This window comes from Macrobrachium nipponense, chromosome 11 (assembly GCF_015104395.2).
Source record: "Macrobrachium nipponense isolate FS-2020 chromosome 11, ASM1510439v2, whole genome shotgun sequence".
Taxonomy (NCBI): Eukaryota; Metazoa; Arthropoda; class Malacostraca; order Decapoda; family Palaemonidae; genus Macrobrachium; species Macrobrachium nipponense.
Genome location: NC_061087.1, coordinates 1,193,491 through 1,209,272, shown reverse-complemented (window position 1 = coordinate 1,209,272; position 15,782 = coordinate 1,193,491). Strand labels below are relative to the sequence as shown.

Sequence of the window (15,782 nt, the reverse complement as noted above, 5' to 3'; positions counted from 1 at the left end):
GTCACTGCCTAAGCAGAACAGACCACGTCCTATGTCTGTGCACGAGCGGAAGTAGATATGCTTTTTTAATCTGGTTTTCAGTAGATTTTATGGGCATGATAAGGGGCTGTTATGATGTCACGTTCTATTCCAGTGTAATGAACTTAGTGGCGAATGTATGACCCCATATTTGGGAGTGTCCTGTGAGTGAATTCGTGCTTGTGTAAGTACAAGCTGTTCCCCTGCATAATGGGAGAGTAAGATAACTAAGATGGAGAACTATACGACCTTGGTGAAGCGCTGAGATGGCCATCTTTAAGTTGAATATTAATTAGTGGATGTGCATTTGGTTGAATGGGTAAGTGTTAAGTACTTACTTTTAAGCCCAAGTGTGGCTTGTCTTTTTGTATTTTGAAACCTTTATTTCAGAGATGTCCTTTTCCATATGACATTTTGATTTATATCATTTTGATTTGCAAATTGATTTATGTGGGATTTCTTTTTCTCTGTCTCTCCCCATACAGTTTTTGGTGGTGGGAACTTAACTGATAGTTCCATGGTTATGGTGTGGGGACACTGACTTTTCTAGTTACCTGTTTTATGACTAAACTAATGTTAGCTATTGTAGAAAAAGGGGTGAACAGGTTTAGTTCGATCCCCTGGGTTATTTGAGTTATTTGGAATTTGAGTTTTGACTTTCATTAAACCTTTGTTAAGAACCTGATTTATATAGTTAATCCTTTTCTTCTTAAATGAATGTATTTTTGTAGTTCACGAGTCTGATTTAGTTACCTTAGGTAATTGTGTGAGATTGGTTGATAGAGGGAGAGAGAGAAAATGTTATCTCAGTGCCTTGCTGCTATTAGGTCATTTGCTACCAACATATATTTTTATATTTTCTTTTCTTTTGAGAATCTGTACCGAGGTTGGAACCTCGGTAACATATACAGTGATAATCCTTACCTCTTACTAATGACGTATTCTGGCCCACATGCCTCAGGATACTCCTCATCAACAAAGGCACCAACAGTGATATTCACATCTCCAATAACAAGAGGACGAATCTTCACTGTGTGAACTTTCTTGTCTTGTTGGGGTATGCAAGTACTTTGATGACCTGCAGGGAGTTCATTTTCAGGGTCTTCCAAAATTTCATACTCACTGCTTTCTTGTAGGATAATTTTTACCTGCAAAAATAACATATTAGTCTAAACCCACAGAATGAAGTGACTGATTAAACCCATAGAATGAAGTGATTAACTATAAGAATGCCAAATGATTATCTTGGCAAAGCACCTATCTATTGACAAATTATCCAATATGATTAAGCCCCTAGTGCTTGTGCAGTACTAGAAAATTACTAACAGTGACAAGGTCACAAAACTGCTGACCTAATACAAATGCTATTTCACAGGCTAAGTTTCATGCACCAACTGGATAAATGTATTGAAGTTGCACATATGGTGCTACAGGAAATTTACATCAATAAGATAAGTAATAAGATGAGGTATTTTTTGACAAAGTAATAAGATAAACTACTTTTTGACAAATTATAAATAACACTTACCTCAACAAACTTCCTTAATCCTTCTTTCTTACTCTAAAGTTAACTTTAAACTACTCCTAATGCAAAGGAGAAGTCAACATACATAAATTATGCATGTGTGTTTTATGCATTTTTGTTACTTTGTTAATATAGTCTTAGTTTACTTAATTCAAATCAATTACTTTGAGTTACCTTACCTCTTGCAACTTTCCCTAATTCATAGCTTCTTAATATATATATTGCACTTCTTATCCACTTATTTTTGATGTCCTTAACACAATAAAGTGACTAGTTCTCCTATTCTGATGTCTTTACATATATCCTTGTTTTCATATTTTATAGCGTATGTTTCCTGATATACATTAATATTATTTTATTAATTTCTTTTATATTACACTAACCACAAACACACACACACAGACATACACACATGAGTCCCCGGTTTATGGCTGTAACTTAGAGCGACTGCCATTATATATATAGATATATATAGATATATATAGGTGTATATATATATAGGTATATATATAGATATGATCTATAGATAATAATTCTAATATATATATACTATATATATATCATATTATATATATATATATATATATCTATATATATATAAGGATCTATATATATAATATCTATATAGTCTTATATATATAACATAGATATATATAATATATATATTATATATATATATATATATATTAATAATATATATATATATATATATATATAATATAATCTTATATATATCTATAATATTTATATATATATATACTAAATATCTATATATAATATATAATATATATATATAGATATATCTATATATCTAGATATATATATATATCTTATATATATATATATATATATATATATATATATATATATATATATCATATATATAATATATAAATATATATATATATATATAAGATATATCAATATATATATGATATATATAAATGTGTGTGATATATATATATTATATATATATATATATATATATATATATATATATATATATATATATAATATATATATATATATATGAGAAAATGTATATTTGTTTGTTTGTTTGTATGAATGCTTTACACAAATGCACATTTCTTGAACGACTTTGATGAGATTTTAAATATAAGTAACTATCAAACCAGGAAAGGTCATGGTGAAAACAAATTAAAACTGAATGATTGGTTGGGTAAGGGAGAGTGTGGGAAGGGGGTTTGATGTCAAAATTATTGAAAACAACAAATAATTCACAGTTTTCAAGGTTGCTGAGATGAATAGTGACACTCCCGATGCCCTTTCAGTCCAAGTTCTGCCCCAAAGGAGAGAGAGAGAGAAAGAGAGAAGGGGTGACGCAAAACTTACATATAACGACAGATATTAGTGTCTAATCCACAGTTTTTGAGGTTGCTGAAATGAATAGTGACGCTCTCAATGCCCTTCAAGTCCAAGTTCAGCCTTGATGGGAGGGGGGTGGGAAGGGGGCGACGTAAAAATCACCGAAAATGACAGATATTAGTGTTTAATCCATAGTTTTCAAGGTCACTGAGAAGAATAATGACCGTCCCAATGCCCTTAAAGTCCCAGTTCAGCCCCAGCAGGGAAGGGGGCATCATGTAAAAATAACTGAAAATGACATATATTAAATTATAATCCATAGTTTTTGAGATCACTGAAAAGAATAGTGATTTGAGTCAAGTTCAGCCTGATAGAAGCAGGGTGAGAAAGGGTTGGGAAGGAGGGTGATATGTAAAAATAACCGAAAACAACAGATATGCGTGTATTAAGTCATAGTTTATGAGGTTGCTAAGATGAATAATGACAATCCTGAAGCCCTTCAAGTCCAAGTTCAGCCCTAATACGTAGGGTGGGTCAAAAGGGGTGAAAAGGTGGTGACATGTAAAATCACCAAAAAAATACAGATATTAGTGTCTAATCCGTAGGTTTTGAGATTACCTTTTTTTTTTAAGTCAAAGGTGAAGCCCAATAATTGTGGTTGATGAAAGTAAGGGCATGCAGTCGTTAAAACACCTTTGCCAAACAATAAACCATGCCTGATGTAAGGAATATGAATGTGACTAGGGAGGCCCCTGTAAGCGATGAGCATTAGAATCCCCCTATTGGCATGATAAATGGGCGAAGGGTACAGCAGGATGCACGATTGGAGCCAAAGAAGTTAGTGAAAGAGTAGAAGATAAGAGCAGGTACACGGAACGTTGGTACTTTAACAGGAAGACTGAGGGAGATAGTAGATTTGATGGAGAAGAGGAGGATAGATCTCTTGTGCGTGCAGGAGACTAGGTGGAAAGGGAGTGGAACTAGAGAGATAGGAAATGGGTATACTAAGAAAGTAAATGATAGGCTTTTAAAAATTCCAATAATAATAAGGGACAAAGTAGTAAATATAATATTAGCAAAGTTCCTCTGATAGGGTACCAAGAGCATGAGAAAGAATTATTTAGACAAGAGTTTGAGGTTGCTATTAGAACGGTGAAAGAGGAGGAGAAACTATTAATAGGAGCTGATATGAATGACTGGGTAGGAAAGAGAAGTGATGGGTATGAGGAGGTACACAGAGGCCATGGGTTTGGAATTAGAAATGAAGATGGGGATTATATATTGGAGATGGCTAATTTTTGAATTGGCATGTATGAACACATGGTTTCAGAAGTTGGATAAGTACTTGATAACTTATGAAAGTGGAGGCAAGCAAAATTAAATAGATTACATCCTGGTTAGAGGAGCCGACAAAAGCAATGTGATGAACTGCAAAATGATCTTGGAGAAGTGTGTGTTAAACAACAGGTTGGTGGTGATGGATGTGAAAATGAGAGGTAGGAAACCCAAACAGAGAAAGAAGAGTGTTAGAATTTTTGGGACATTAAAGGAGAAAAGTGGGAGCAATTTAGGAGGACTGTGAGAGAGAGACAGCTAAAAAGGGGGAACGTAGAATTTGGAAAGGGGGAACGTAGAATTTGGACAGGGTAACAGAGTGGAAAATTATCTGGGCAGACTAAGGAGAAATATGTGTCAGGGAAGTAGAGAAACTATTGGGAAGAACCAGCGGATATGGATGTCAAGAGGAGAAAAGTGGTGGTGGACTGGAGAGTTGCATGAATCGATTAAAAGAAAATCAAAAGTACAGAGAAGGGGAAAGAGATATGATAAGGACAGTAGGTATGGCTATTGGAAGGGCAGCAGAGCAGTTGAATGAAACACTAGGAACAAGAGAAGGAGAAAAGGATATCTATAAGATTTAAAACTTGAGGAAAAGGCATAGACAGGATTCGGGTAAATTGGGTGCCATCAAAGATAAAGATGGAAATATATTGTATAGGGATTAAGACATTAAGAAGAGATGGAGAGAGTATTTGGAACAACTTTTAAATAATCAAAATGAAAAGAGAGGAGATAGGGGAAGCACAGAGGGTGGAGGGACCAGTGATGAAGATACAGGATACAGAAGTGAAGAAAGCATTTAGTAATAATGAAGAATGGTAAAGCACCAGGTCCATCTGAGTTCCAAATTGAAACGATCAAATTACTAGGTAATGAGTGGGAAAAATGGATGCTGGATTTATTAAAAGCTATAAGAGAAGAGGAACAAATGCCTAGGGACTGGGAGGAGAGTTTAATGGTATACTATATATACAAGCAGAAGGGAGATGTCATGGATTGTGGTAACTACAGGGGAATTAAACTAACAGAGCATGAATTGAAAGTTTGAGAGGAACCTGGATAAGAGATTAAGAGAAATTGTAAAGATCGGGAAACAGCAGTATGGATTCATGAGTGGAGGAGGGACAGTGGATGCCATCTTCATAGTAAGACAGCTACAGGAAAAAAGGTAGAGGGAAACAGGAGCTCTATTGTGCAATTATAGACTTAGAGAAAGCATATGATAGAATCCCAAGAGAAGTGATGTTTTGGTGTTTGAGGAAAATTAAAGTCCCAGAAAACTTGATTAGGCTGGTCGAATATAACACATAACGAGCATAAAAGTCAGTGCTGGATTATACCAGGGGTCAGCATTAAGCCCATTTTGTTTGTGTTGGTCATGGATGTGCTGAGTGAAGATACCAGGAATGAAGAGCTGTGAGAGTTGTTGTATACCGATAATCTGGTGATTACTGCTGAAAATGAGGAAGCCCTATATAGAAGGGGTTGGAGAGTGGCAGGAGTCTTTAGAGAGGGGTGGCTTAAAAGTGAATGTGAATAAAAACAGAGGTTTTGGTGAGTAGTAGGGAAGATAAGAGATAGAATAGTGATACAAGAAAGAAGATGGTCGATCATAAAACAGGCGGAAGTGTTAATACTTAGGATATACTTTAATCCATGGGGGAGGATATGAGGCTGAAGTTGACATTAGGATAAAAGTTGCGTGAGGGAAGTGGAGAGAGGTAGCTGGAGTAGTATGTGATAAGAAAACGCCAACCAAGCTAAATGTCAAGATATATAGCACAGCGATAAGACCAGTGTTACCTATGGATAGGAAACATGGGCTCTAAGAAGAAAAGAGGAAGTAAAGCTTGAGAGAATAGAGATGAGAAGGCTGAGGTGGATTATGGAAATTTTGCTGCTTGAGATATTGGAAAATGATGAAATAAGAAGGGCAGGTTTAGTAAAGATTACAGTGGTGATAAGAGTGTCACGATTGAGATGATATGGGCATATGTTGAGGATGGATGATGAGGAGGGAGTGAAGAGGACTTGGGAGGAACCTGTTAGAGGAAGAAGATCAAGAGGGAGACAGAGAATTAAATGGTGAGATAAAGTGAAGGAAGATATGGAGAGAAAAGGTTTGGTGGAGGATTATGCCTTTGATAGAAGGCAGTGGAGGAGAAGGTGCATCAGGCAACCAACCCTTTAATGTAGGGATAACGGTGGGAAAGAAGATGAACAGTGACACTCTCAATGCCCTTTAAGTCCATTATTATTATTATTATAAAAGTAGTTTTACCAGACCACTGAGCTGATTTTCAGCTCTCCTAGGGCTGGCCCGAAGGATTAGATAAAATGCCAGGTCTAGCCCTTAGGCCAGAACTGGGACCAAATTGGTCATTCAGGATAAATAAAAAAATTGCACCAAGGCAAACGCTTTCATACTAGAACATACTAAAATCCTTTAAGTCCAAGTTCAGCCCCAATAGTAAGGGGGCAAGAGAGGGGTGGAAAGGTGGTGACATTAAAAAATAACCAAGAACTACAGATGTTAGTCTAATTGTAGTTTTCAAGGTCACTGGAATGAATAGTTACTCCTGATGCTCTTCAAGTCCAAGTTCAACCTTGATAGGAATGGGGCTGAGAAGTGGTGAAATGCAAAATGTCAAAAATGCTGGGAAATGTAACTGAAGCCACTATCTTAACAGGAATGAGAGAGAGAGAGAGAGAGAGAGAGAGAGAGAGAGAGAGAGAGAGAGAGAGAGAGAGAGAGAGAGAGAGAGAGAGAGACCTTACCTTACAGACCTTACATCTTGTTTGGGTTGCCCCAGGTCCCCCAGTGTGAGGCACCTCTAATGTCTACCAGAGAGTTGCTAGTACATCATCCGGTATATTTTGCATCTTCCAATCTTGGATGGTCTGGGATGCAGCTTAGATATTTGTCAAGTTTATTCTTAAACTCATCTACGCTCACTCCTGATATATTCCTCAGATGAGCTGGCAACGCATTGAATAGACGCTGCATTATCGATGCTGGTGCATAGTGGATTAATGTCCTGTGTGCTTTCCTTATTTTTCCTGGTATAGTATTGGGCACTATTAATCTACCTCTGCTTGCTCTTTCTGATATTTTTAGCTCCATGATGTTTTCTGCTATTCCTTCTATCTGTTTCCATGCCTGAATTAGCATGTAGTGTTCTCTTCTCCTTTCTAGACTATATAATTTTAAGGATTGTAGTCTTTCCCAGTAGTCAAGGTCCTTTACTTCTTCTATTCTAGCTGTAAAGGACCTTTGCACTCTCTCTATTTGTGCAATATCCTTTTGATAGTGTGGGTACCATATCATATTGCAATATTCAAGTGGACTACGAACATATGTTTTATAAAGCATAATCATGTGTTCAGCTTTTCTTGTTTTGAAGTGTCGTAACAACATTCCCATTTTTGCTTTACATTTTGCCAATAGAATTGCTATTTGATCATTGCATAACATGTTCCTATTCATCATCACACCAAGGTCTTTAGCTGCTTCCTTATTTGTGATTGTCTCATTATTAGGTCCCCTATATGCATATAGCTTTCCTTCTCTGTCTCCATAACTTATTGATTCAAATTTATCAGAGTTAAATACCATCCTATTTACCTCTGCCCAATCATATACTACTTTGTTAAGGTCTTTTTGTAGTGCGTTCCTATCTTCATCACAAGTAATTTCTCTACTTATTCTTGTGTCATCGGCGAAACTACTCACTACCGAGTCCTTAATATTATTGTCTATGTCTGCAATCATAATAACAAACAGTAATGCAGCTAACACCGTACCTTGTGGCACACCGGATATTACCTTAGCTTCATCCGATATCTCATCGTTTGCAATAACTGTTTTCTGTTGTGTAAAAATTCTTTTAACCATCTTCCTACTTTATCCACTATATTATGTTTTCTAATTTTCTTCGCTAATATGTTATGGTCTACCTTGTCAAAAGCTTTTGCAAAGTCTAGATAAACCACATCTGTTTCATTTCCGCTTTTAATATTTTTGTATATGTTCTCACGGTGAACTAACAGTTGGGTTTGTGTACTTTTTCCGGGTACGAAACCATGTTGTCCTATATTAAACAAATTATTTTTTATTAAATGTTTCATTATATTTTTCTTCATTACCCTTTCATACAGTTTCATAATATGTGATGTTAGACTCACAGGCCTATAATTACTTGCCTCCAGTCTTGATCCACTTTTGAAAGTAGGGGTAATATGCTAATTTGTGCTCATCATAAATCTTGCCTGTATCTACACTTTGTATTAATAATATTGGAAGTGGCTTTGCGATAGAATGAACTACTTTCTTTAACAAAATAGCAGGGACACCGTCAGGCCCTGCAGCAGCTCCATTTTCAATTTCATTAATAGCCTGCACAATATCAGCTTCATTAATATCTATGTCAGCTAGATATTCACTATTTTCATCCCTTATTTCTGTATCATTATCTACATTATCAGTTCTAGGGGTGAATTCTCTCTTATATCGTTCTGCCAATATGTTGCATATTTCCTTTTTTTCATTCGTTAATCTCCCTTCAATTCTTTGAGGGCCTATTTCTATTCTTCTTTTATTCAACTTTTTCGCTTACGAGTATAATAGTTTGGGGTTTTGCTTGATATTTACTAGGGTTTTTTCTTTCAAGTCCCGTTTTTCATTTTCTTTTAATTGTATAATCTTTTGTTCTGCATTTTCTATCTTACTTTTAGTTCTATAACTTTCCATGCATTTTTTTCTTTTGCAAGACCTTTTTTCCACTTTCTGATTTTCTGGAACAAGATCCTTCTGTCTCTTGGTATGCATGACTGATGTTTACTTTTCTTCTTCAGTATATATTTATCCACTATTTTCTCTAATATTTTATATAATATCTCCGTATTTACCCTTATGTCATCACTTTTGAAAATGTTATCCCAATCTTTGTTTAATTCTTCATTTATTTCTTACCATTTTATATTTTTACTGTAGAAGTTGTATTTTCCATATCCTTCCCACTTTTTCATTTCTTGCTTATCTCTGTTTTCACTTGCTTTGGAATGGACTGCTAATTCTATGACATTATGGTCTGAAATACTCGCATTATAAACTATTATTTCTTTAATATAATTCATCTCGTTCACAAATACTAGGTCTAAAGTATTTTCCTTTCTTGTTGGCAGGTGATTTATTTGTTGAATTTTGTATTCTAGTAGCATATCTAATAGCTTTTCGAATTGCCTCTTATCTTCTGCACTACTATTACTCTCTTTTTTATATGTATAAATACAACCACAATCTCCTATTCGTTCTTTCCAGTCTACGAAAGGAAAGTTAAAGTCTCCAGATAGGAGAATAGTTCAGTCCTTGTGATTTCTACATATATCATCCAATTTTTCTATTATTATGTCAAACTCTATATATTACTATGTTCATTAATTTTTCAGATTCAAATTCTACCGCTATTAGTTCACATTCTGAGTTACGTACTATATTTCTCATATATTTTACCTTGTTTTTTGTCTTTCCCATATATTGCAGTTCCCCCTTGATTCCTATTTTTTCTATCTGATCAATAAGTTTGGAACCCTCTTATTTGATCGTCATTCCCAGTCTCTTGGGAATACCAGTTTCACTTATATTCATTATATCAATTTTCTTTTCAATTTGGGTTAGTTCTTCTAAGTAATCTCTTTTTCTTTTTGAGTTACTCGCAACTAAACCCTGCGCATTCATCACTATGATGGTTTGCGTTTTTTCTCCTTCATTTAATATGGGTAATAATAAGGATTTTCCCATGTCTCTTTCCTGTTCTGGTATGATGTTTTTTTCTTCATTTCCAAAAATTCTGACATTAAAAAATCCAACTTTTCCATAATATTTGATCATCCTTCATCATAATTATTCATTTTGTGTATGAATCTGCAATTTTCTCCGTATCTGCAATATCCTCTTGCATCATAAATACAGTTCTTATCTCTTGAGTTGTATCTTGGAGCTGATGTTTGGAAATATTTTGCTGATACTGCATATCGCGGTGATGGCTTGTTTTTTTTTTTCACCTGATATTCTTTGTTCCTCTCTTTATTAGTTTCTTTCTTATTTTAGATTTTATTATTTGATTTATTATTTATTTGATTTTGATTCATGGCTACAGGGTGCATATATTTACATTTTTAGTCGAACTTACATCCTTTTCCTTCTTTTAGGTTTTTGCATATTTTTGGATGTAGATCTCTGCAATCATCCTCATAGCCGTCTAGGTATGCACATTTACCATATATTTCATAGTTGTGACATACCTTAGGATGTTTGTAGTAACATCTTTCTCCCAATCTGCAATTCCCTCTTTTCAAAAGGTTGCAGACTTTGTCTTTCTTGTCTATTATTTCCTCTTTCCCATCATTGTGCAGATCTGAGGTAAAGCCTCTTCGGGATTTTCTTTTGTGTTGTCATGTCGTAATTTATTTCTTCGTACGTATGCTGCTTGATTGCCTCATATGTAGTATTAATAAGTATCTCTACATCCATACTTTTATCTTGTTCTTTGTTTTCCTTATTATTTTCTGTCATTTCAGTTTTGTTTACTTCTCTTCCGTTTTCCTCCTCTTCTTCTTCCTCTTCTTCTTCATCCTCAACTATTTGTACATTCAGTCTTGATTTAATAGCATTGTCTATCCATGATAGACATGTTGAGCAAAATATTCTGGTATCTTTTCTCATATCTTGCATTAATTCAGCACATTGTGGATGCGTCGGAATGTTGCATGCAGAACATTTTCTGATCAGGTTTTGTGGATTAACTATGCCATACCACACCTTACACAGTTTGCATGCTTTTGGCAGAGAGAGAGAGAGAGAGAGCATTTATCAGTTGTCATTTGTATATATTTTGTATATATGTATATGTATGTATATATATATATATATATATATTATATTATATATATATAATATATATATATATATATATAAATATAGTGATACAGATTTTCTACATATACCATGAATGTTGGCTGTTGGAATAAGAGACTGCCATTTACCAACTTTCGTGCAAGCTCTTTCCACTTCATCCAAGCTATTGCTACCCTCTCTTTCTGTCTCACATACAATTACATACCGTCTTCACACTCCAGTTTGTCTTCCAGGTAACAAAAATGTTATAACTCCTCCCCCTCCCTCTCTTATCATTGTGCTCTTCTTACACACTTTCCGAATAAAAAAATGCTTTATTCCATTTACATTTTGCAATCTTAAGAATCTCTTGTGATAAAGTACCGACTTCACTAGCAAAACACTCTCACAACAATAACATGACGACTCTCCTGACTTGCTTATTATTTCTTACCTTTCTAATCACTATAACTGTTTTATGCTTATAATTTTCAGTCTCCACTTTCTCATTCCTTAAACAATTCTCTGATAACTCTTGAGTCTGCTGTTAACGCTAGGTCATCTACACATGGCAACACTTAAGGGCCGCTTGTTTTTGTTTACACTAGTATGTAGCTTTCTCAATTGCTTTGCTAAACAATACATGATTGTGCTGAGCCTTGAACACCAAATATAACTTCTCCTCTGTGAGGAACTTCTTCAGTGGCTACCTCATTAAAAAGACGGCCTCTGCTGTGTACTTCTTATTCATCAAGTCAGGCTGAGAACTGTTGACTTTGAAAACTTTTGCCTTTCTTTCAGAACTTTTGAGTAAGGTCAGGGAAACATATTCCTCTAAATTTTACAATTTTATGCATCATCTTTCCCTTTAAATATTATTATTGCTATACTTTTTTTAACTTTCTTGCACTAACAGGTTTTATTGTTAAACTTCACTGACCTAGGGCTTTTCCATTTTTCATATTCCCAAGTTGTCTTCTAACCTTTTCATGTCTCTCTCTCTCTCTCTCTCACAAACAAATGCTTAAATTTTATATTAAACTTGAATATTTGCGTTCTACTCGATATAATATAAAATTTGTTAAAGACTTCCAGAACTGGCTGAATTAAGATGAAAATTACAAGTGCCATCGGCATTTTTAAAACTAGACAATACATATTATACAATCACATACTTACAGGCAAATCAGTCTCAAGGTAATTAAAAACAGATATTTTTACTGGAAGAATTTCTCCTCGCTTCACAGATGGGGGTAGAGTCAAATCAGTGAAGAATGGTGTGAATGTGATGATAGGAGCTCTCTGGGACACCCCTAACCCTTTTACTGGGTGAACGCAGACTGCTTTTCCTACCCATTCAGTGATTGTGTCAGGTAGTGTAAGTTCTTTTTCAATGACGCCTGATGATCTGTGGTATGTAAGAAGATATGTTTTAGCTTCAAACATATTTTACATTATTGTCATTATTATAACCATGAAATTCAGTCCACCTCTATATCACAGGTCTTACATTTGAGAAATCAAGTACGTAATATATTAAATATTTCAGTATGGCACTGCACATTACAACCAGTAATAACAATACTTTAATTGAAGACAAAGATTTTATCGGACGTTACTCTTATCGATAAAATTTAAGCATCATGCAATATATGTACTAATAATTCACTACAGTGTTATTTCAAGTAGGTTGATAAAATACTTCAGTAGCAAGCAAAGCGATTCTATGGGACATACACTTCTCGCTGGCATCTTAACATCATGCATGATACCAAACAGAAGCCCAACAGGAAATATGGCCCAAAACATAAGCAAGCAAACCATTCCATAGCTTTTAATACCAATTAATTCAAGAATGGCCTAAATTAACAGCCAACCAGAAAAATAAATAGAAATTGAAAAATGAAAATATCTTGAAAGCCTGGTTACATGCTACTTATGGTAAAAGTTATCTGCATTATAAATCCATTATTTCTCTTATTTTGCAGCTTCTATCAAAGAATAAAATAAATGTAAAAATGTGCAATATGGAAAAAAAATGTAATCACATTAGTAATCCTTCATGCAATTTCTTTTTCACAAAAAATATACATAGTTTTATATAATTAATTTCTTAGATCACATTTTATTAAAGAAACCACCCAAATTGTGCTACCTTTAACGTACATTACTTGCCATCGTACCGATATTCGAAATAATACTAGGCAAGTTAAACAAAGGAACCACACATAATATGTGTCCTGACTTCAAATTTTGATGGGCACACTCAAAAATAATACTCATTGATTAATTAATAATAAATTACATGGTATTACAACTACTAAGGTCAATGACAACACATCCTAAAGTATACATAATATATATATATATATATATATATATATATATATATATATATATATATATATATATATATATATATATATATAACACACACACATATATATATATATATATATATTTATATAAGTGAATACCCCAGGAAAATGTTAAGGCAGAAATCCAAGCGCTGTCTTTACTAAGACATTGTTAAGGAATGAATGGTATACAATTGGAAAGAAAGTTATCAGGTAAACAAAAAGATTAATAATACCAGGTGGTTAATTGTCAAAAGGGTAAAAATCAAAGAGATAATCAAGGACTATCGGATATCAAACGATCACAAACTTAAAACATAGATTTAACCCTAACAGAAACTACATATCCATATAGTCCAAAACATGTACAAAGTGAATAAATTAATTTTGTTGCTTACATTCATCTACAACTTCTTTCATTATGAAGGCATCGAGTTTGAATAAACCAAGACTTAAATTTATAAAATTTCCAGTATTTGTCTTGATGAAACAAGTTTCAATGATATTCCTTTTAACTGTGTCATTACATGGGATTAAGGCTCTTGCTTGACTCCAGTTACTAGGATGATCCAAATCTCTCATATGTACGAATACTGCATTTGATATTTGTCACAAACGTAAAACATAGATTTAACCCTAACAGAAACTACAACATATCCATATAGTCCAAAACATGTAAAAAGTGAATAAATTAATTTGTTGCTTATATTCATCTACAACTTCTTTCATTATGAAGGCATCGAGTTTGAATAAACCAAGACTTAAATTTATAAAATTTCCTGTATTTGTCTTGATGAAACAAGATTCAATGATATTCCTTTTAACTGTGTCATTACATGGGATTAAGGCTCTTGCTTGACTCCAGTTACTAGGATGATCCAAATCTCTCATATGTACGAATACTGCATTTGATATTTGTCCAGTTCTCACAGAATATTAGTGCTGTTTGACTCGTTGTGAAAGATATTTACCGGTCTGTCCGTAATATACTTATCTAACTTTTTACAAGGAATTTCATATATGCAGCCGGGAAGATCTTTAGGAGAATTATTTATTACTAAACTCTTGACATTAATATTCACTTATTTAATAAAGTCACGTGCATTTACTGTGATTTTTTATGCATATATATATATATATATATATATATATATATGATAACTTGATTTCGAAGTATATATAAAGGTTTTGCCACAGAGGAAAATAGAAAGGCTAACACGACCTTAAGTTAAAGGGTCGTGTTAGACCGAAAGTTCTTGGCTCTCATACATACGTACATACATACTACATATATATATATATATATACATATATATATATATATATTTATATATATATATATATATATATATATATATATATATATGTGTGTGTGTGTGTGTGTGTGTGTGTGTGTGTGTGTGTTAGAGATGCTTTTCAGTTGTTCAAGCATCTCATTTATCATGAAATATTTTTACTGAAATCAAATATAATTTACAGGAACACCTCTTCTTCTTTACAAAATAAGTCTAATAACAAGTCTGGTCCTTAAAAAATTTCCCTACATTTTATACAAACAAAGATAATTGTTAACACCTCTTTATCTTATCCGAAGATGTTATTGCCAATTTAGACAGTCTCTCTCTAAATGAAGCAAGTGAAACAGGATACTAGAAATGACACTAATAACTTGCTATTTACTAGTTAAAATTTTTTTCAATCATACCAGGGCCCTCTATAGTATTAACCACCGCAGAATGATAACCATTATGGGCCTTTTCTCTAACATTGACCTTACTGCTCACTGAAAAATGTCATACTATATCTTTTCATACTGACCAAGTCAGGTGTCACAATCAATCACTGTCTGGAAGGTACGAGTGAAAATTTGGTAATCATGGGATCTTTGCCAGTATCAGTCCTTTAATTCCATCTTAGACTCTTGGGGATTTCACTCTTCAAAATGACCATTTGTCTTGATCAATGTTAAGAATAAAAAATTCCAAGTTATGTTCTGGCAAATATTATTACAATATATAAGTATATGTTAGTCACTGACCTACGTTGTTATGAAACAGTAAGATGGAGAGATACAAGAGGGGGTATGGACTTCATTCTTTCTTGGCTGAAACCACAGCCACCTGCATGGATTAAAGAAGGGAGACTCTCGCTGATTGACGTGCCAAATAAACCTTTGCAGTTATTCCCCATATACTCTCTCTCTTTCCCTTTCAATCTATCAGCAATACGTGGCTTAAACTGCCACCAATATCTTCTCTGTGTCTTTCATTACAGAGCACGCGTTAGAGAGAAAATACTAAGTGAACCTGTGTGCCAATCT

The 15,782-nt window shown here is 33.9% G+C and overlaps 1 protein-coding gene across 7 annotated transcripts in view; it reads right to left on the bottom strand.

The window, feature by feature from the left end:
- LOC135215322 (alpha-2-macroglobulin-like) overlaps window positions 1-15,782 on the bottom strand; it is a 494,644-nt gene that overhangs the window by 116,032 nt on the left and 362,830 nt on the right. For all 7 annotated transcript variants that reach the window (XM_064250089.1, XM_064250270.1, XM_064249915.1 and 4 more), the window contains exons 16-17: window positions 12,285-12,513; window positions 943-1,166 (exon numbers count right to left, since the gene is read on the bottom strand). In XM_064250089.1, the coding sequence (XP_064106159.1) occupies window positions 943-1,166; window positions 12,285-12,513 (453 nt within the window). The remainder of the gene's footprint in view (window positions 1-942; window positions 1,167-12,284; window positions 12,514-15,782) is intronic.